Here is a 22,272-nt window from a genome sequence, read left to right as displayed (position 1 = left end):
CATCTCAAAATCTGGAAGTCATCGAGTCCTCTGCTCTTTGGGTCATCACAGAATGTTCCATTTGTTCTACCAAGGTTGCAGGAAATGAACATTTCCCCAAGTTATTTTCAAGGCAGCAGACATCTGACCCAACAAGGAGTTACTCTGTGAGAATCATCAGATAGAATCAGGAGCCTGTTCTTTGCGACACCTTAGCATAATCCAGAAATTTAATGCTAGCACTGAATCAAGAATCTCTAAAATTGAGTTTCCTCAATCTAGTATATAGTCTGTTAAAGTTCAGGATATATTCCTCCAATGAGGAATCATCTGTTTTCTGAAATCTATCAAAGTCTTGTTACAATCCCCTCTTTGCAGCAATATTTCAAATTCTGTGACTTCTACTGCAACCCACAAACGAAAAACAACATTGACTGAATACTAGAAGAAGCAACTTATAATCTAAACTACAGAAAATATCCCCCATTAACACTTAAAATGATTGAAAATCTCCTTCCACTATCATATTTTACTCTGTCCCTTAAGTGGATAGCTCCTTTTTCTTTTTCCAGCTGGATAACTTGTAATCCATGAGCTGACTTTCACAGTATGGGTTGCCCTGGAGATCCCTGCCTTTAGTCAAAGCTAGGCAAATCTTCTAAATTTGTTTAACCCCTCACAATCTTTTCCTCTTCAATCAGAGATGAGGTTCAATCTGCATTTTGTGTGGTGAATAACAGAGAATTGTTTCCTCTCTCCTTCTCCAATTTCTTTTCAGACTGACCCAGTCTGTGCTGTTCAGGAATATTTTTATCAAAGCTTATAACCCATTACTACAATGGCTTGCTATGGACTCTTTCCCAATCAAAGTCCATCTCCATGGCAATATGAATCACATGGGCCTGGCATCCAGGTAGAAATGCTGATTAGTAAATTCCCAAATCTATTCTACCTTGGAATTAAATCAACAAGTTAAAGTATAACATTTATAAAATCTAACATTTCTAACATCTGAGAGACTTGAAGACTCACAGTCTATCCACCTTCAGGACAGACACTCACTCTTGGCACTGTTTACAGGTGTGAATAACTTGCCCCACCTTCCCAGTAAAACAACCTGCCAACCAACCTTTTAACAGGGTAAACCTTTTTAACAACCCTTTTAACAGGGTAAAACTACAGGAAGTATAATAGTTATGGGAAGCAAAACAGCAGGTTAGCATCTGGAGAGGTGGTTTCAACGACATGGAAAATTATGAAAAAAGTTAAAAGGAAAATTCTGGAGATGTTATTAATAGAGGTGTTAGTTAGGAGTCAAAAAGGTATAAAAACTAGCATAAGGGCACTTTACCTAAATGCTCGTAGCATTCGAAACAAGGTAAATGAGTTGCTAGCACAAATCATCGTAAATGAGTATGATTTAGTGGCCATTGCAGCGACATGGTTGCAGGGTGGTCACGACTGGGAGTTAAATATCCAGGGGTATCAGATTGTTCAGAAGGAAGGACAGGAAGGTAAAAGAGGTGGTGTAGCTCTGATATTAGAGAGATGATATAGGTTCTATGGAGATAAAGGTTGAATCCATTTGGATGGAAATTAGAAATAGTAACGAGAAAAGGTCACTGACAGGGGTAGTCTATAGGCCGCAAAATAATATCACGGTGGGGTGAGCAATAAACAAAGAAATAACTGATGCATGTTAGAATGGTACGACAATTATCATGGGGGATTTTAATCTACATGTCAATTGGTCAAACCTGGTCGGCCAAGGCAACCTTGAGGAGTTCATGGAATGTATCCACGATAGTTTCCTCGAACAATATGTAATGGAACGTACAAGGGAGCAAGCTGGCGGCACGGTAGCATAGTGGTTAGCACTGCTGCTTCACAGCTCCAGCGACCTGGGTTCGATTCCCGGCTTGGGTCACTGTCTGTGTGGAGTTTGCACATTCTCCTCGTGTCTGTGTGGGTTTCCTCCGGGTGCTCCGGTTTCCTCCCACAGTCCAAAGATGTGCGGGTTAGGTTGATTGGCCATGCTAAAATTGCCCCTTAGTGTCCTGGGATGCATAGATTAGGGGGATTAGCGGGTAAAATATGTAGGAACATGGGGGTAGAGCCTGGGTGGGATTGTGGTCGGTGCAGACTCGATGGGCTGAATGGCCTCTTTCTGTACTGTAGGGTTTCTATGATTTCTATGATTTTTTTTTCTATGGTCCTATGTATTGAGACATGAATAATTAATGATCTCACAGTTAGGAATCCTCTCGGAAAGAGCGATCACAGTAAGGTTGAATTTAAAATACAGATGGAGCGTGGAAAAGTAAAATCCAATACCAGTGTCTTGTGCTTAAACAAAGGAGACTACAATGGATGAGGGAGGAGTTGGCTAAGGTAAACTGGGAGCAAGAACTTTATGGTGGGACAATTGAGCAACAGTGGAGGACGTTCAAAGCGATTTTTCACAGTGCTCAGCAAAAGTATATACCAGTGATAAGGAAGGACTGTAGAAAAAGAGATAATCAGCCATGGATATCTAAGGAAATAAAGGAGAGTATCAAATTGAAAGAAAATGCATACAAAGTGGCAAAGATTAGTGGAAAACTAGAGGATTGGAAAATCTTTAAAGTTAAACAGTAAGCCACAAAAAAAGCTATGAAGAAGTGTAAGATAGATTGAGAGTAAACTAGCTCAGAATATAAAAACAGATAGCAAAAAGTTCTACAAATATATAAAATGAAAAAGAGTGGCTAAGGTAAACATTGGTCCTTTAGAGGATGAGAAGGGGGATTTAATAATGGAAAATGAGAAAATGGCTGAGGCATTGAACAGGTATTTTGTGTCGGCTATGGCAAGTGAGGACCTAGAAATGGTTACCATGGTAATTTACCAAAAATCGCTGGACTCTGGGGCAGTTCCGGCAGATCAGAAAACAGCAAATGTGATGCCACTCTTTAAAAAAAGGAGTAGACAAAAGGTGGGTAACTATAGACTGGTTAGCTTAACTTCTGTAGTGGGGAAAATGCTTGAATCTATCATCAAGGAAGAAATAGTGAGACATCTGGGTAGAAATTGTCTCATTGAGAAGATGCAGTATGGATTCATGAAAGGCAAGTCATGTTTAACTAATTTACTGGAATTCTTTTAGGACATGACGAGTGCAGTGGACAACGGGGAACCAGTGGATGTGGGTATCTGGATTTCCAGAAGGCATTCGACAAGGTGCCGCACAAAAGGCTACTACATAAGGTAAAGGACCATGGCGTTGCAGGTAATGTAGCATGGATAGAGGATTAGTTAGCTAACAGAAAGCAAAAGTGGGGGTAAATGGGTATTTTGCTAGTTAGTGATCAGTGACTAGTGGTATGCCTCAGGGATCAGTGTTGTGACCACAATTGTTTACAATTTGCATTGATAATTTGGAGTTGGGGACCAAGTGTAGTGTGTCAAAATTCACAGATGACACTAAGATGAGTGGCAGAGCAAAGTGTGCAAAGGACACAAAGTCTGCAAAGGGATATAGATAGTTTAAGTGAGTGGGCAAGGGTCTGGCAGATGGAGTACAATGTTGGTAAATGTGAGGTCACCCATTTTGGTAGGAATAACAGCAAAATGGACTATTATTTAAATGGTAAACAATTGCAGCATGCTGCTGTGCAGAGGGACCTGGGTGTCCTTGTGTATGAATCACAAAAGGTTGGTGTGCAGGTGCAGCAGGTAATTAAGAAGGCAAATGGAATTTTGTCCTTTATTGCGAGAGGGATGGTGTTTAAAAACAGGTGGTTGCAGCTATACAAGATGCTGGTGAGGCCACACCTGGATTACTGTGTACAGTTTTGGTCTCCTTATTTGAGAAAGGATATACTGGCACTGGAGGGGGTGCAGAGGAGATTCACTAGGTTGATTCTGGATTTGAGAGGGTTACGAGGAGAGACTGAGTAAGCTGCTGGGAGTATACTCATTGGAATTAAGAGTGAGGGGGGATCTTATAGAAACATATAAAGTTATGAAAGGAATAGATAAGATGGAAGCAGGAAGATTGTTTCCACTAGTAGGTGAAACTAGAACTAGGGGGCATGGCCTCAAAATAAGGGGGAGCAGATTTAGGATTGAGTTGAGAAGGAACTTCTTCACCCAAAGGGTTGTGAATCTGTGGAATTTCCTGCCCAGTGAAGCAGTTGAGGCTGCCTTTCAACAAGGTACATTCAACGAGGTAAAGATAAATAGATTTTTGAACAATAAAAGAATTAAGCATTATGGTGAGCAGGCAGGTAAGGAGCTGAGTCCATGAAAAGATCAACATGATCTTACTGAATGGTGGAGCAGGCTTGAGGGGCCAGATGGCCTACTTCTGCTCCTAGTTCTTACATTCTTAACCAAGTCACCCAAGCTTGTCAGCAGAATTTATGCATTCCCCGATCTTGCCATAAACTAATGAGATAATCCCAAAATATGACAATCTAATAAAAACTTGCATTTGATAACAATCTGATTAAACGCCTATGAGGCATTGTCATTCATTTTTCTTGTGAACTAGAATTGCTAATAGAGGTTCCAAATCTTCATCTAGTTCACAAAATACTTTACTTCTGAATTACTTCTGGTAGGAAGTAATAATGCTTAGGACATACCTTGTTTCCTCATTGATAGGGCATAACCCATTTCCACATATCCACTTCATTCTTCCACTAGTCATTTAGTCCCGACTCTGAGAACATTGAAGGCTTACCATACTCCATAATTTACACTCGTTTTCTGCCAACGTTCACAATGCGTCCAAGATTATAATCGTCTTTCTGCGATTTTTAAAAACTTTTAATTTTACCTTTAAGCAACCATTCTCTACTACCATGCTCAGAAAACCAGTTATGAAGGATAGAACTGGAGCCAATCTTTACCGTCTAGCATTTATTTGGAATAAAATATTACAGGCATACACCACCTAACTCAAACACAAAACAGTTTCAGTAAGATTCTCTTTGTATATCCTCAAGTGAAACCCCAAATAATACCCACAATCTGCAAACAATTAAAGACAATTGATAAACAATTAACATGCAACACTTCAACTAGCGAGTGAATTTTCCCTCCATTATGTTGTTTGCTAACTTTTCTTAATTCACCAACAAACACTGGTGAGAACATGACATCTCAATTGATGAAATTCAAAACAGAGTTACTATAATTCACACTGATAAAAAATCATTTAGAGCTTCAGGCTCAAATATATGTATGCACACGTATTACATAACCTTAACCTAGAGAGAGAATTAAATTGTAAAGACATCATCCACAATACACATTAGTTACAATCAATAAAGTTTTTTAAAATATATTTTTGCTTTTATTGCTACTATTCACATTTACAAGTTAAACGTGTCACTTTTTAAAATAATATTTATCCTATTAAGTGAAATCACTGATCCTCATAATTTGTGAAATTTTCTGAAAGCAGCCAATCCTGGAATATGGCAAATGTATGGAATGAATATTTGTGCGGCAGCAGGAAGCATGACACACTACAGCACCATCATATTTTAATAGATGGCAATTCTTATATTTTACTAAGTAAATCAAAACTGGCAAGCCAGAATCAATTATTACGTTTAGCCTTGGAAGGTTCTTTTTTCTGCCACACTGGACTGTCAATTTAAGAATTTGAAATTTGTTTTTCAATCTAAATGTGCAAAGGAGCCAATCACTACTGACCCAGATTTTACTCAACAACATCTCAAGTTAGATTAGGTAAGTAAATAAATTAACAGCAACAAGTGACAGAATTAGCCAAGACAATGGGCATTAACAAGGTGTTTGGATCTTGTATTCCTAAACACTCCATATGCATGGTATTAATGTTTCACTGAATTTGACACCAGAACGGAAAATCTTGCGCCAATTAACAATTTCTCAAATGCAGTAACAACAATCTAGAAAATTTATTATTCTAGAATAAACATCACCACATTTAAACATCAAGGAGACTGGAGCAATGTTAAACCAGGGGGAATTAGAAACAGGAAAATATACATTATGCAAAATACTTCTTAAAATAACCACTACTTGGAACTTTTAAGAAAGTCAGCCTCCAATTTCCTTTAGTTGAGATATGGTAATAGAAATTTAGAAACCCTACAGCACAGAAAGAGGCCATTCGGCCCATCAAGTCTGCACCGATCATAATCCCACCCAGGCTCTACCCCCACATCCCTACACATTTACCCATCAATCCCTCTAACCTACGCATCCCAGGACACTAAGGGCAATTTTAGCATGGCCAATCAACCTAACCCACACATCTTTGGACTGTGGGAGGAAACCGGAGCATCCGGAGGAAACCCACGCAGACACGAGGAGAATGTGCAAACTCCACACAGACAGTGACCGAAGCCGGGAACCGAACCCAGGTCCCTGGAGCTGTGAAGCAGCAGTGCTAACCACTGTGCTACCGTGCCGTAATATGGATATTACTTGCTTCATTCATTTATCAATAGAGCTGTCAGTAACATGGACTGCAGTTTGTGATCCATTCACCCCCACATAATAGACATGATTCTATTACTAATTAAAAAGTTTATTTTCCCCAAATTAGGATTATTGTGGGAAACCATAAAGTCAAACAGCTTCAATCTTTCAATAATGGAATGGAGAGTTAGTGTATTGAAGCACATGATACAAATAAGGTACAACTGAATCAGTTCAATATTCATATTCAAAGTTTGAAACATAACCAGGACCCACAAAAAATTTTGATCACCTTTATGATGACTTGATATGGAACAGAAATGCAAACATTGAGATTGGAAGCAAGATATGATATAAAAAGGTTTAAAATTAGAAATTCTGGCAATGTGTTAGAATGCCCTGCAATCTTAATAGCTACCAACTGCTCAGTATCCTGACTCTATAATGGTCACATTAGTAAAACCAATATGTAGCTGAGGCTTACATGCCAGGGGGAATCAAATGAAATTCAATGATTTGAATCACAGGAACTGACTGTAGAAGATAACATTATTGTTCTCAGGTAAAAATTATACAAGCTGTTTTTAAAAAGTTTCCAGATTTTGAACATTACCTGTTGAAAGTGCTCGAGTTCAGCTGTGATAAATAACCCCAAAGTCAGGTTGCCTGGCAGCATTCACTCTGAGTTCACACGTGAAGAAGTGCACAAGGTACAAGAGAGCACCTAACTCCAGCAAGGTTAAGATCTTCCTAGCCCTTATCCACTTTGGAGGTATTCATAACTTTAGATCCAAGTTCAGTTAGATCACTTATGAAGCTAGATGTGCTGTCAAATAATTAATCCCTACCTTCATAACTGAATGAAGATTCTTCAGATATTTTATCCTTTAATTAAAACTATGATGGGCTGCATGGTGGCACAGTGGTTAGCACTGCTGCCTCACAGCTCCATGGACACGGGTTCAATTCCTGGCTTGGGTCACTGTCTGTGTGGAGTTTGCATATTCTCCCTGTGTTTGCGTGGGTTTCCTCTGGGTGCTCCGGTTTCCTCCCACAGTCCAAAGATGTGCGGGTTAGGTTGATTGGACATGCTAAATTAACCCTTAGTGTCCTGGGATGTGATAGGTTAGAGGGATTAGCAGGGTAACTAAGCGGGGATAGGACCTGGGTGGGATTGTTGTCAGTGCAGACTCAATGGGCCGAATGGCCTCCTCCTGCACTGTAGGGTTTTTATGATTTCTATTCTACAATTCTATGTAAATGGAAATATTTTCTGATCATAAGGGCAATTTAACATTCAAGAAATTGAGTAGTTTTGTTGCACATATTAATCCTTCTGCACGAATATTACTCAAAAGCAAGCTTCAGTTCTGTGCCCCTTCATTGTTTGCACTTAAGAGCCTTTTCTGATTTAGATACTTGCAGCTGTTACAATCCATATTGGTTGATATCTTTTAAAAGAGAAAAAAAGCATTCTGCGTCCTGGCTCATTATAAACTCTGTATAGGTGATTTAAAAGTGACGGATACATGGGAATAGTTTCAAGCAGCAGTTTCTCACTGCAATATTAAATGAGTATTATAAACTATACAAGCTTCATATGATGCTTAGGCTAACTGTACCTCTTGATCAGACTATCATTGTATATTAGTTATTCTCTGCAGAATACAGTGTACTTCAATCTCACAAGCTACTTTAGAGAATCTACAATTGCCAAAACCAAGAAACGTTTTCCACTTCCATGACTAATTAACCTGCTCAATAGGAAAATTAATTTTAAGTTTCCCAAAAGAGTTACGCAGGAACTGCAGGGATCTGAACTAGTCTAAAAATGGTTTCAACTTTTGCTTAACATATGTTTACCTGTTGCTGTGGGTATTGCATTCCTCCCATGCTACTTTGATTTCTACCCTGCATGGTCATTGGATAACGCTGTGGTGTGGGAGGTCCATATGGTTGCCCAGGGTAAGGTCCACTCTGTTGTTGGTGCTGCTGCTGTGAATAAGGATTGTTGTTCATCCCATATAGCTGGGCTCTCTTCATACCCATCTGTTCGATTGGATTGCCCTGCAGTAAGAAGAATCGTTAACTCATAAATATTAAACATCTTAAAACTTACCAGTAATTAATATTGTTATCCCAGTTCAAAATACAAAATAGAACACATTCTCACTACTCTTTAGATATTGCATCCCACATTTGCTCAGAACATATTTCATTACACATTCATTTCATAAACAGCAGCTAAAGTTAAACAAGACAGTTTATCACCTTTCCCATTGGTCATATAACCAAATTCGCCCTAATAGATAGTAATCTTGTATCACATCCAATACACAAGATACATTGGTTTGCAAGATTGCCAGAGGAGGCCTTCTGGCTCCATGCTAGCTTAAAACATAATCTGGTTTGAATAGGGCAATTTTGTTGATTATACAAAAAGACAGGTGTCAGATTCATTTGCAAAGCTTACTTCATTGAACAGTAAAAATGAAGCAAGATGCTAGTGATCAGAAATTGAACATTTTCAGGCACCTTGGGGCGAATTTTCCCATTCCACCCGCCACAGGAATCGGAGCAGGCGAGGAGCAGACCACGGAAAGGTCCATTGGCCTCGGCGTGATTTTCCGGTTTCGGGGCGAGCGTGGCCGGAAAATTCTGCCCCAAATTTCAGCGCCAAGGCATCTCTAAAGGAACTTCAAAATCTTGGCTATCGATCAGAATGAATACCCAATCCCAATGAATAACTGCAAATAACAGATTCCCTTGCTATATTTTTTTGTCTGGTGTGAGTTCTCAAAATTTTGGTTGCTCTTAATAGATTAACTGATCATGTAGCCTTCTTGTGCACTTCCTCAATAATATGTTCATCGGTGTTCAGTTTTGTTTCTGTCAGAATCACATAGATCCAGACCTCATTTGTAGCCTTGCTACAGGATGGACAAAAGAGCTGAATTTTGAAAAGGGAGATGAGGATGGTTGTCCTACACACCAAGGCAGCCTTCACCCTGAGTGCGACACAATTGATTGCAAGTGAGAATCTGGAAGAAATTCTCCAGTAGTTAGAATCATCCTAGCAAAGCCACAAGAGCTCCTTGGGGCTACATCCCAAGTCCAACTATCTTCAACTGCTTCATCAATGGCCTTCTCTCCATAAAATGGGACTGTACATTAATGCTTAGACAACATTACCTCTCACAATGAAACAGTCCATAACTACTCAATGCAAGCCCCAGACAACATTCAGGCTTGAGCTGATAAGTACCAACTAACATCTATCCACAAATGCTCTGGCCATTAACAATCTCCACCATGAAAGAATCTAACCACCACATAAATGGCCATACAAATTCCACGGTTACTACATCAGGCCAAAGGCTGAGTACACCACAAGAAATGGCTCCAAGGCCTTTTCACCACATACAAAGCACAGATTAAAAATATGATTATAATAATCTTCACTTGCTAGGATGGGTGCAGCTCAAGAAGCTCAAAAGAACAAAACAATCAATTTGACTGGCACCCCAACCACTCGCCTGAACATCCACCCTCTACCATCAGCATTTGCATGTATATTTTCTACAGGATGCACTGCAGCACTTAAACACATAACTGGACGGCACGGTGGCACAGAGGTTAGTACTGCTGCCTCAGTGATCCGGGTTGAATTCTGGCCTTGGGTCACTATGTGGATTTTGCAAATTCTCCGTGTCTGCATGGGTTTCCTGCAGTTTCCTCCCACAATCCAAAGATGTGCAGGTTAGACTGATTGGCCATGCACAATTTCCACTTAGTGTCAGGGGGAAGTGTCAGGGGGATTAGCAGGGTAAATACGTGGGGGTTACTGGGATAGGGCCTGGGTGGGACTGTTGTCGGTGCAAACTCGATGGATCAAATGGCCTCCTTCTACACTGTATGCATTCTATGATTCTACAATTCCACTCTGATTTCCACCAAATTGGAACAAAGGCAGTAGGTACATGAACACGTCATCACCGCCAAGTTCTGCTTCAAGATAAACACCATGCTGGCCTGGACAATTGTTGCTATTCCATCATTAGCAATGTCCACACCACAAGGATTAGTTTTTTTTTTTAAAAGTCTTTCATTTTAAAAATGGAATTCCAAGAAAATTGAGAACAGAATAGACAGTAATTCTTTTGTTCAGTTCTGAACATTCATATAACAACCATTTGCTCTCATGTAGAATTAACTCAGAATGTGCAATATCAAAACTAAGAACACACTCAATGGCATTTTAAGTGATTTATATAAATCTAAACTCCAAATCTCATGACCATTTTTGCAGATAATGAGGATCCAATCATTGGAACAGCCAAATGCAGAGTCAAGCTCCCTTTACTCCACCCCAACATTTCTCAGGCCGTAGAGGACTCCAAACTGTTTCTCTGCTGTATGTTCCATATATAATCCTGTGTAAACTACTGTGGGGCATTATTTCAGTGTGAGTTTTCGTTGACCAAAACTGTCAATTTAAAGATCATTAGGTACTATAGCCCAAGTCCACATCATCTTTTTGCTATTTTCAGCATTCTCTACTTTATTTCAGATTTTTATATTGATGCACTATTATGACGCGAAGACTTCTGAGAGTGTGGGAAACCAATAGGCTTTTATTCACAGAGAACAGGAGCACACCCTTGTAGCTGACCTGGTCTAGACTGAGGCAAGGAGGAGGGACCATCACCTTTATACCCCACTCTGGGTGGAAAGGGAGGGGTCTCAGGTGGAAAGGGAGGAGTCTCGGGCCAGGTGCAGCATGGGTGTGTCCAGGCACATACATGTAGTAACAGTGGTTCACCACATATATTCAACACACAGAAGAGACTTTGATTCAATTTCAGTTCAGGCTGGATTCAACCCATTTTCCAAAGGTAATTGAACATGCAAGCTCAATCCGGGGATTGTAAATAACAGGAATAAACATCTTTGTTGTAACATAGTAGAACAACTTGCCTAAAATGTCCGAACATTTGAAAATATACTTACCATGCTATATTTACCAAAATAAATTAAGGACACTTGAATTGAAACCTTTAAAGTAAATTTCATTATTTTGAAAGGGGGAGCAGAAGAAAGAGAGGAGGTAAAATCAGGTTATCTTGAATAATAAATTAGGAAACTATTATTCTATTCCTGTTTCTCCCCTGGAATAAACGTGAGCTGCTGCACGGCTAGAAATCTGAAATAATAGAAAATGCCAGAAATACTCTACAGGTCAGGCAGCATCTATCTGTGGAGGGAGAAAGGGAATGGGATGGGGGGTGCAGAGTGGGGAGCCCATGATAAACTGGGAGGCATGAGATATTAAACAATAAACTGGATGATGGCATAGGGGGCAAAAAGCAGATGATCATGCGGCAAGAAAATAAAGATGGGTCAAGAGGGGGTAATTAACGGGTAAAGCGGCATCATCAGCAACACCGCTGGGGGTAGAGGTTATGATCTAAAATTGTTGAACCCACAGTTGAGAAGATTATAAAAGAAGCTAATTAAAATAGGAGTTGCTGTTCCTTGAAATTAGATTAGGCTTCATGGGAAAAGTATTAGGGCAGTGATGTTAAAGTGAAAATGGTGCTCAGATTTGAATTATTTTAAAAACTGCAAATGCTGGAGTCCTCGACGAGTCTGGCAGCATCTGTGGAACGAGAAACAGTTAACTTTTCAGGCTGATGACTTTTCAGAAAGAATTAAAATGACAAGCAACTGGAAGCTCTGCAGATTGAACAGAGGGAGATAGTCAACAAGGCAGTCATCCCATCTGCTTTGGGACTCTTCAATGCAGAGGAGACTGCATCGTGAGCAATGAATGCATTACACTAAATTAAGTTAAGTTTAAGTTTATTTATTAGTGTCACAAGTAGGCTTACATTAACATTGCAATGAAGTTACTGTGAAAATTCCCTAGTCCCCACACTCTAACATCTGTTCGGGTACGCTGATGGCCAATACACCTAACCAGCATGTCTTTCGGACTGTGGGAGGAAATCGAAGCACCTGGAAGAAATCCATGCAGACACGGGCAGAACATGCAAACTCCACACAGTCACCCAAGCTGGGAATCGAACCCGGGTCCCGGGCACTGTGAAGCAGCAGTGCTAACATTGTGCCACCCCCAAATTGAAAGTAGTGCAAGTTTCACTCAGTCTGGTCAGTTAGAAGGGAGGAGGTAAAAGGGACGGGTGTTGCATCACCTGCATTTGCATCAAAAGGTGCCGAGTAACGAGAAAGGGTGGCTGATGAGTGCACCGGGGTGTCGCTGAAGGAATGATTATTTTAGAATCATAAATAAGCAGAGGAAAAAGCACTTATGGGTGGCATCACACTCCCAGGTGGCTGAAAAGTGCTCAATGTGAAAGCTGGTGAAGTGAAAGGCAAAGTACAGGAAAACCTGATCAAGGTTCGAGGAGGGAGTGAAAGGGGCAACAATGCAAGTGCTGGAAATGAAATGGTCACAGGCCTCATCAGCTATCTTGTGGGTGATGGGGCAGGTACCCTCTGTTGAAGAAAAGGAAAGATATATAGGAAACACTGGTACGGAAGGAGCAAAGAAACGGAGAAGTTTCTTTGCGGTTTCATAGAATGGAGAAGTTAAAAATGTTTGCCTTGGTGAAACTTGGAGAAAAAAAGCTGAGAGGGGATTTGATAGGAGTTTTCAAAATCATGAGGTATCTGCACAAAATAGATAGGGAGAAACTGTTTTCACTCATGAGGATCAAGAATCAACAGGCATAGATTTAAATTAATTGGTATAAAAAAAGCAGAAGCGACATGAGTGAAAACTTTTTCATGCAGGTGGTTATGGTCCAGAATGTACTGCCTGAGAGTGGTGGAGGCAGGTTCAACTGAAGCATTCTGAAGAAGAATGTGCAGGGTTATGGGGAGAAGGCAGGAGAATGGCACTAAGTGAATTCTTCGTTCAGTGAGCTGGTGCAGACACGATGAATAGCCTTCTTCTGAATTGGAAAATTGCTGTGATGCTAAAAAACTGTTCCAGTTAACAAGCAGGAGCAATTGCCTCCTCCCATCACTTCCCAGGTTTAGAGTCAAGGGAAACCCAGCCGACTGTGATTAAAAATACAATCCTTACTAAATGAAGACACCGAGCCTCAGTAAAACAATACACAAATGACAAAAGTACCTCCTATGAGCAGACTGGCTGTCCAATCTCATCCGACCATTAAAACAGGAAGTGGGCAGGTTTGAGGTGAGTTGAGTTCCTGTCTCGAAATGCTTGTTTTTTAACCTGCTACTTAACAAGAACAACTTGTATAGTCTTTAAAGTAATAGAATGTGCCAAAGCACTTCACAAGCATTATAAAACCAAGAATGACTCTCAGTCATATTAGGAGATATTAGGTTGGATGGCCAAAAGCTATTGAGCTTTTGTTAGGCAAGTTGGTAGGTTTTAGAATCATAGAATCCCTATAGTGCAAAAGGAGGCTATTTGGCCCATCGAGTCTACACCAACCACAATCCCACCCCAGCCCTTTCCCTGTAACCCCATGTATTTACCCTACTCGTCCCCCTTGGCAATTTACCATGGCCAATCAACCTAACCTGCACATCTTTGGACTGTGGAAGGAAACCGGAGCTCCCGGAGGAAACCCATGCAGACGCAGGGAGAACGTGCAAACTTCACACAGTGACCAAGCTGCGTGCAAACTTCACACAGTGGCCAAGCTGCGTGCAAACTTCACACAGTGGCCAAGGCTGGAATTGAACCTGGGGCCTGGCGCTGTGAGGCAGTGTGCGAACCACTGTGCCATCGTGCTGCCCTGAGGAAAGCAAGGTAGAGAGATGTAAGGAAAGATTGCCAGAGCTTGGGACCTAGACAACTGAAGGTCTGGGCACCAATGGTGTGGAGTAATTAAAACAGGAGATGCTCAAATGGCCAGAATTAGAAGAGTAAAGAAATCGAGGAGGATTATGGGACTGGAGGAGTTATAGAGATAAGGAGAGGCAAACCATGGAGGGATTTGAAAACAAAGCTGAGAATTTTTAGATCGAAATATTGCTTGGCCAGGAGCCCATGCAGGTCTATAAGCACAGGGGTGATAGGGGAACAAAACTTGGTCCAAGTTTAAGACCTGGGCAGCAGAGTTTTGGATATCCTCAAGTTTACAGAGAGTAGAATGTGGGAGGCCAAGCCAGGAGTGCATTGGAATAGTTAAGTCAAAAAGTAACAATGCATACCAGGGTTTCAGCAGCAAATGAGCTGAGGGATGAAGTTAGAGGTGGAAATAGGTAGTCTTCGTAGTGAGGTTGGAAACTCAGCAAAGGGTCAAATGTGACACCAAGATTGCGAACTAACTGGCTCAATATCAGGCTGCTGTCAGAGAGAGAAATGCAATTGGTATCTAGAAAATGGAGTTTGGATCGGGGATCAAAAATCAATGGCTTCAGTCTTCCCAGTATTTAACTGGCGGGCATTTCTGCTCATCCAGCACTCTATTAAAATACATTTGTTTTGGAGATTACAATTTCCCCCGTTAACTGGTGCTAGCTCTCAGATTCTGACAGTCTGCATAGTTCCAGCATTTTCTCTTTTGATTTCTCCTATGGTTTTCCTTTGTCACAAAAGTTGCTTGTGTATCAACAAGTGAAAGATTCTAAACTTTAATATAATAAACACTCCAGGACATTATATTTGCAGCTTAGAAATGCAATATAGTTCAGAAATTCAATTTTCCAGTGACCAGATCTGGTAACTTGATGTTCAAGAAGCAATCAGATATTACAATTGCTCTGGACTCACTCCTATACAATTGGGTGCCATTAGCAAGCCTACAGAAACTGACTTCATGCACGTTTTATATTCTTTTGCAGGTTGTGGGCATCGTTGACTAGACCAGCATTTGTTGCCCACTCCTAATTGCCCTCGAAAAAGTGATAGGAACTATTTTCTTGAACCGCTGCACTTCATTTGATCCAGGTACACCCACAGTGCTCTTAGAAAAGGAGTTCCAGGCTTTTGATCTAGAAACAGTGAGCTTGTTCCAACATTCTAGTGATACCATGGCTAACCTGCGACTTAATACCTGTCTTTACTCCATATCCCTTAATACCTTTGGTTAATAAAAATAGTTTTCAAATCTGAAGTTAACTATTGACCTTGTTACAAACACGAATGTTTTGAGACTCTAACTTAAGAATATAAGAGAGCAGTGAAGGAGATCATATTATCTGCACTGAATTCTGCCCAACAAGCAACTTGGGTGGTTTGGTTGTTAAAGGTTGGTTGGGGAGGGTGGGGGGGGGGGGGCGGTGTGTGTGTGTGGAGGCGATGCCTGACTGGGAAGAAGCCGAAAAGTATTCATGCATGTAAACAATGGCTAGGGCAGCTGTTTTGCTGTGGATAGACCTAATCTCCAAGTCCCAGGGAGATGTCAGGAATGTCAGGCTCTGTAAGTAATTATACTTTAAACTGTCTATTTAATTTCCAGATTGAATGGAGTTGAGGGTCTATAGGGTATCTAATCAGCATATCTACCTGGATACAAGGCCCATGTGATTCACGTTGCCATGGAGATGTGCTTTGAGTGTGGAAGAATCCATAATAGTAAGTCAAAGTAGGATCGAGTTACAGGATTTTTCTTAAAAGTAACCCTGAGAGAGAAAGCAGAGATGAAGGGGCGGCACGGTAGCACAGTGGTTAGCACTGCTGCTTCACAACTCCAGGGACCTGGGTTCGATTCCCGGCTTGGGTCACTGTCTGTGTGGAGTTTGCACATTCTTCCTGTGTCTGCGTGGGTTTCCTCCGGGTGCTCCGGTTTCCTCCCACAGTCCAAAGATGTGCAGGTTAGGTTAACTGGCCATGCTAAATTGCCCCTTAGTGTCCCGGGATGTGTAGGTTAGAGGGATTAGCGGGTAAATATGTGGGGATATGGTCTGGGTGGGATTGTGGTCGGTGCAGACTCGATGGGCCGAATGGCCTCTTTCTGCACTGTATGGTTTCTATGATTCTATGAAGGTAGCTAATCTTTATTGTTCACCACACAAAATGTGGGTAGGAATTCGTGCTCAGGTTGAAGAGTCCAAGTTTGTCAGAATTTAAATGAAGCTGGAAGAATGCTTATAGCTTTGACTAGATGGAGGGACTTTGAGGGTAACTGTCAATGTGAAAGTAAGTTTGGGGATTAGAAGTTAACCTGTTGGAAAAGGAAAAAAGAAGCAAAGCATTGGGAGTGGAAAGTAACTTTGGACTAGTTCCTGAAGAGTCAAACGTCCACTTCAGGATCAGAGTAAAGTATAACTGTGGGGCGGGATTTTCAGTTGTTTCAAAAGTTAAATAGAGAAACTTTTCTGTAGGTTAGTCACAAGTTGCCTACCAAAAGGGTATTTAGTCAATGTTGCTTTTAGCTTGTTTAAGTCTTCAAATTTGAAATCTTGTGTGATCCTTTCAGTCAGTCACTGGAATATCAATGTCTTTTTAAAAGTTATCAGTTTCTACACGGATGCTAACAATCCAACATCAATCACCAGTTATGAAGGTGTTTTCCAAACTTAGATGTTTCCTAATTTCACTCCTGAATGATTTGGTTCTAATTTTTAGACTATGCTCCTTAATCCAAGACTCCCAACCAGCAGAAATACTTTCTCCCAAACTACATTTGTTCACCTTAATATCTTGAAAACATCAAACTATCCTTTAATCTTTTAAATTGCAAGGAATAACAGCCTCGTGTGTAAACTGGCTACCAGTTTCCCCCAATATTGATGAAGCATCTAAAGTACTTCACTAGCAGTGAAAGCACTTTGAGACGTCAAATACATGTTTGTTCTATTATTTAACTTGTGGAAGAATAATCAAAGAATCTCATTTTTTAATATCAGGATCCCACATGGTAAGAATAGATTATGTTTTCCCTTTTAAAAGATCATCACTGTGAAAGGTTAGCCTTGAGGTTTGTATTTCCTTCTGGGTAGTTCGCTAACTTGTCACAGTACACACAGACAACACAGATATCACTGCTGTTCAAGAAAGTGTAATTGTTGAATTGTGTTCAACCAATTAGGTGAGTATTAAGTGAAAACAATTACATTCACAAATGCAGTTTAATGAATTCCTGGAGGAATATAGTAGACCAATTTAAGCGACAATGGCACTATATAGTGTAGGAGTTTTAATAATAAAAATCTGCCAGAAATCAGACCTTCCATACTCGATCGAAAATTTCGGACCCAACAACTTCTTTATGCACTAAAAAGCATCCTTGAGCATTTCTGTTGGGTAACTTGGATGCCAAAGTGCCACTAACTGCATTTGTCAATTGTCTAACCAATTGTCATCTCTGGGTAGTATAATTTATAAACATGCTTAGGGTTTCCAATGGCATGCAATTGTATCTGTCACCTCCAGTGACTCCAAACAACTGCTGTATTATTGGACTGCTTCTCCAACATTGTATCCTGGACAAGTCAGAATTTCTTGCAGCTTAATATGAACAAAACTTACCCTGCACGGCTCCTGCAAACAACCAGTTTTACATAATAGGAGCAGCACATAGCCTGTTGAGCCTGCTCCACCAATCAGTATGATCACAACTGATCTGTGGCTCAGACCTTTAATTCTCTGATAGGTTTTTTAAAATTTCATTTTAAATTTATTAATTGATAGAACAAGCACAACCCTCTGGACTGGAGAATTCCAAACATTATTTGATTGAATAAATTTCTCCTCACCTCAGTCCAAAATGATCAGTTCCTTATCCTGAAATTGTGTCCCCATGTTCTAGATTTCCTAGCCAGGGACAACAATCTATCAGTGTCCACCTATCAAGCCCCTTCAGGCTCTTGTGTTTCAACAAGATCACCTCTCATTCTTCTACTACAGAATATAGACGCAGTTAAGAAAAACTTTTGTCACCTCCCACCCCAGGGACCAATCTAGTGAACCTTCTTTGTACAACCTTCAAAGCAAATATATACTTTAAACATGGAGACCAAAATTGCGCACAGTACTCCAGGTGCGGTCTCACCAAAGCTTTGTACAATTGTAGTAAGGCTTCTTTATTCTTGTACCCCAATCCGCATGCAATGAAGGCCAACGTGACACAATTGCTCACTGTACTTGCATATTAACATTTTGTGTTCTTTGAACACGTATCCCCAAGTTGCTCGGAATATCAATGTTCACAAATTTCTTGTCTTTTAAAAATATTCTGTTTTCCTGTCCCTAATACCAAAGTATATAACCTCACAGTTCTCCATATTATACTCCATCTGATACCTCGTTGTTCATTCAATCAACCTTTATCTTATCTCTTTTCAGCCCCTTTGTGTCCTCCTCACAGCTTGCATTCTCACCTAGCTTTATATCACCAGCAAAGCTAGATACATTATCCTCAGCCTCTTGGTTTAAGTCATTACATATAATATAAATAGGTAAGGTCTCAGTACTGTTCCTTGTGGCACTCAACTTGTCAAGTTGAAAATGCCCCATTTATCCCTATACTCTTTGCTTCCTGTCTGCGAACCAATCCTCTATCCTTGCAAACATATTGCCCCCAACTTCATGATCTCTTATCTTACCTTTAGTAAGATAATGGAATGCCTTTTGGAAATCTAAGTATGTTGCATCTACGGGTTCCCTTTTATCAGCCCGACTAGTGAGGCCCTCAAATAAACTTGAATAAATTTGCCTTTAGCTATACAAACTCTAATTCTATCAATCCGATTTGCTTCTTTCTCAGGCTCAATCCAGTGCTGCTCATCCTCTGAATTATGTTTAGCCCAGCGTTTTCTGGTCACGTCCAATCAGTGCACATGCAGCCAATCAAGGGGTAAGAGCGCGCACACAAATAAGTTTTACACATAGTAAATAGGAGAAAAAAAAACACTCACTCTGGGGAGTGGGTCAATAACTCAACGTCTCAGATTCAATATCAGTAGGGAAAAAATCTAGAAAGAGAAGGTTTCTTTGCCATTCAAGAGTTGTCAAGATCTAGAATGCTCCACCTGAAAAGGTTGAAGAAGCTGATTTTAAATAATTTCAGAAAAATAATTGGTCAAGCACTTAAGGATGAGGAATTTACAGATAAAAAGCTGGGATCAGGGATCAAGAATTACTGCAATTTAAAGGAGCCATAACAGGCATGATGGGTCAATTGATCGCCTTCTCTGCTGTACATTTCTATGAAAGGGAATAGGCCTGACAAGAAGACTATGAGAATGAAGAACTTGCATTTCTAAAGCACTCTTAAAGCAGCAACACGTCCCAAGGCACTTCACAGGTACGTTCATCAAAATAACACAAACACTGAAGGAGCTATCAGGATAGGTAACGATAAACCTGATCAATAAATAAGCTTTCAGAAGCACCTTAGAAGAAAGTGAATTCAAATGGTTAGGGTGAGAATTTCAGGGTCAAGGCAACTTAAAGCACAGGCATCTGTAGCGAAGTGAATAAAATCAGGCATACCGCGGTAGGAGAGTAAATCTCTCCAAGGATTGTAGGGATAGAGCAGCTTATAGTGATAGAGGCAGGCAAGGCAAGGAGCCAATGGTCAGTGAGCACAGGTGTGATGGATATATGAGACGTGAATCAAAATTACAGACAACAAAGTTTTAGATGAGCACAAGTTTACACAAGAGTGAGAGATGATATCCTAGCCAGGTGTGTGTGTCAAGAAAGGTCTATCTAAAAGCAACAAAGACATGGAAGAAGGTTTTGGCAGAAGATGAGCTTCAACGGGATCGAAGTCTGACAAAGTTACAGAAGTGAAAGACACTCTATGGAGTAAACGTATAGTGGAAGCTGCTCTCTGGGTCAAATATGACACAAACTGCAAATGATGTGGTTCCGAATTAGCTAGTTGCCAGGTAGAGGGATTGAAACAATTATCAGGCTATATAGTTTGGAGCTGGCACCTAACAAAATGACTTCGGTCTTCTCCATATTTAGTTGGAGGAACAAAAGCAAAACACTATGGATGCCGGAAATCGGAAATAAAAACAGAAAATGTTAGACAAACCCGGAGGGTCTGGTAGCATCGATGAAGAGAGAAAGAATGTAATGGTTTCAAGTCCATATGCTAACAGTCAGCACACGCCCACACATCCACATCAACACGCTCCCCCACGCGTGCACTCACACGCAGCAACCAACACGCTCCCCCACGCGTGCACTCACACGCAGCAACCAACACGCTCCCCCACTCGTGCGCGCACACACTGCAACCAACACGCTCCCCCACGCGTGCACTCACACACTGCAACCAACACGCTCCCCCACTCGTGCGCGCACACACTGCAACCAACACACTCCCCCACTCGTGCGCGCACACACTGCAACCAACACGCTCCCCCACTTGTGCGCGCACAGTGCAACCAACACGCTCCCCCACTCGTGCGCGCACAGTGCAACCAACACGCTCCCCCACTCGTGCGCGCACAGTGCAACCAACACGCTCCCCCACTCGTGCGCGCACAGTGCAACCAACACGCTCCCCCACTCGTGCGCGCACAGTGCAACCAACACGCTCCCCCACTCGTGCGCGCGCACACTGCAACCAACACGCTCCCCCACGCGTGCGCGCACACACTGCAACCAACACGCTCCCCCACTCGTGCGCGCACACACTGCAACCAACACGCTCCCCCACGTGTGCGCGCACACTGCAACCAACACGCTCCCCCACGCGTGCGCGCACACTGCAACCAACACGCTCCCCCACGCGTGCGCGCACACACTGCAACCAACACGCTTCCCCACGCATGCGCGCACACACTGCAACCAACACGCTCCCCCACGCGTGCGCGCACACACTGCAACCAACACGCTCCCCCACGCGTGCGCGCACACACTGCAACCAACACGCTCCCCCACTCGTGCGCGCACACACTGCAACCAACACGCTCCCCCACTCATGCGCGCACACACTGCAACCAACTCGTTCCCCCTCGACACGCGCACACACTGCAACCAACACGCTCCCCCACTCGTGCGCGCACACACTGCAACCAACACGCTCCCCCACTCGTGCACGCACACACTGCAACTAAGATGCTCCCCCACGCGTGCACTCACACACTGCAACCAACACGCTCCCCCTCGACACGCGCACACACTGCAACCAAAACGCTCCCCCCCTACGCACGCGTACACATCCCCCTCCTACACACGCGCGCACACCCCCCACGCGCACCCCCCCCCCACGCACGCGCACACCCCCCCCACGCACGCGCACACACACACACCCCCCTACGCACGCGCACACACACACACACCCCCACCCCTACGCACGCGCACACACACATGCACATCCCCCCTACGCACGTGCACAGCCCCCCCCAAAGCACGCACACACACCTCCCCCACGCATGCTCACACACACATCCCCTTACGCAGGCGCACACACACCCCCCACTACGCACGCGCACAGCCCCCCCGCCAAACGCACGCACACACACACAACCCCCCTCCTACGCACGCGCACACACACCCCGCAACGCACGAGCGCGCACATCCCCCCCGCACAACACCCCACTACGCACACGCGCACACACCCCTCCGACGCACGCACACCCCTCCCTCTCCTCTACCCGCACGCGCCCCCGCCCCCCTCCATCAACATGCACGCGCACGCGCCCCCCCACCACTCTACACGCAGGTTCGCGCACCCCCACTCTGCCCGCGCGCACACGCACACGCACACACACCCACTCCGCCCGCGCGCACACGCACACACACCCACTCCGCGCGCACACGCACACACACCCACTCCGCGCGCACACGCACACACACCCACTCCGCGCGCACACGCACACACACCCACTCCGCGCGCACACGCACACACACCCACTCCGCGC

The 22,272-nt window shown here is 42.6% G+C and overlaps 1 protein-coding gene across 4 annotated transcripts in view; it reads right to left on the bottom strand.

Annotated features, from left to right (window-relative positions):
* Window positions 1-22,272, bottom strand: part of LOC144504532 (AT-rich interactive domain-containing protein 1B-like) — a 602,681-nt gene that overhangs the window by 534,458 nt on the left and 45,951 nt on the right. For all 4 annotated transcript variants that reach the window (XM_078229967.1, XM_078229969.1, XM_078229968.1 and 1 more), the window contains exon 2: window positions 8,302-8,505. In XM_078229967.1, the coding sequence (XP_078086093.1) occupies window positions 8,302-8,505 (204 nt within the window). The remainder of the gene's footprint in view (window positions 1-8,301; window positions 8,506-22,272) is intronic.

The sequence above is a fragment of the Mustelus asterias genome, chromosome 15 (genome assembly GCF_964213995.1).
Source record: "Mustelus asterias chromosome 15, sMusAst1.hap1.1, whole genome shotgun sequence".
Taxonomy (NCBI): Eukaryota; Metazoa; Chordata; class Chondrichthyes; order Carcharhiniformes; family Triakidae; genus Mustelus; species Mustelus asterias.
Note: the sequence above shows the minus strand (reverse complement) of the source record. Positions and strands in the feature narration are given on the sequence as shown.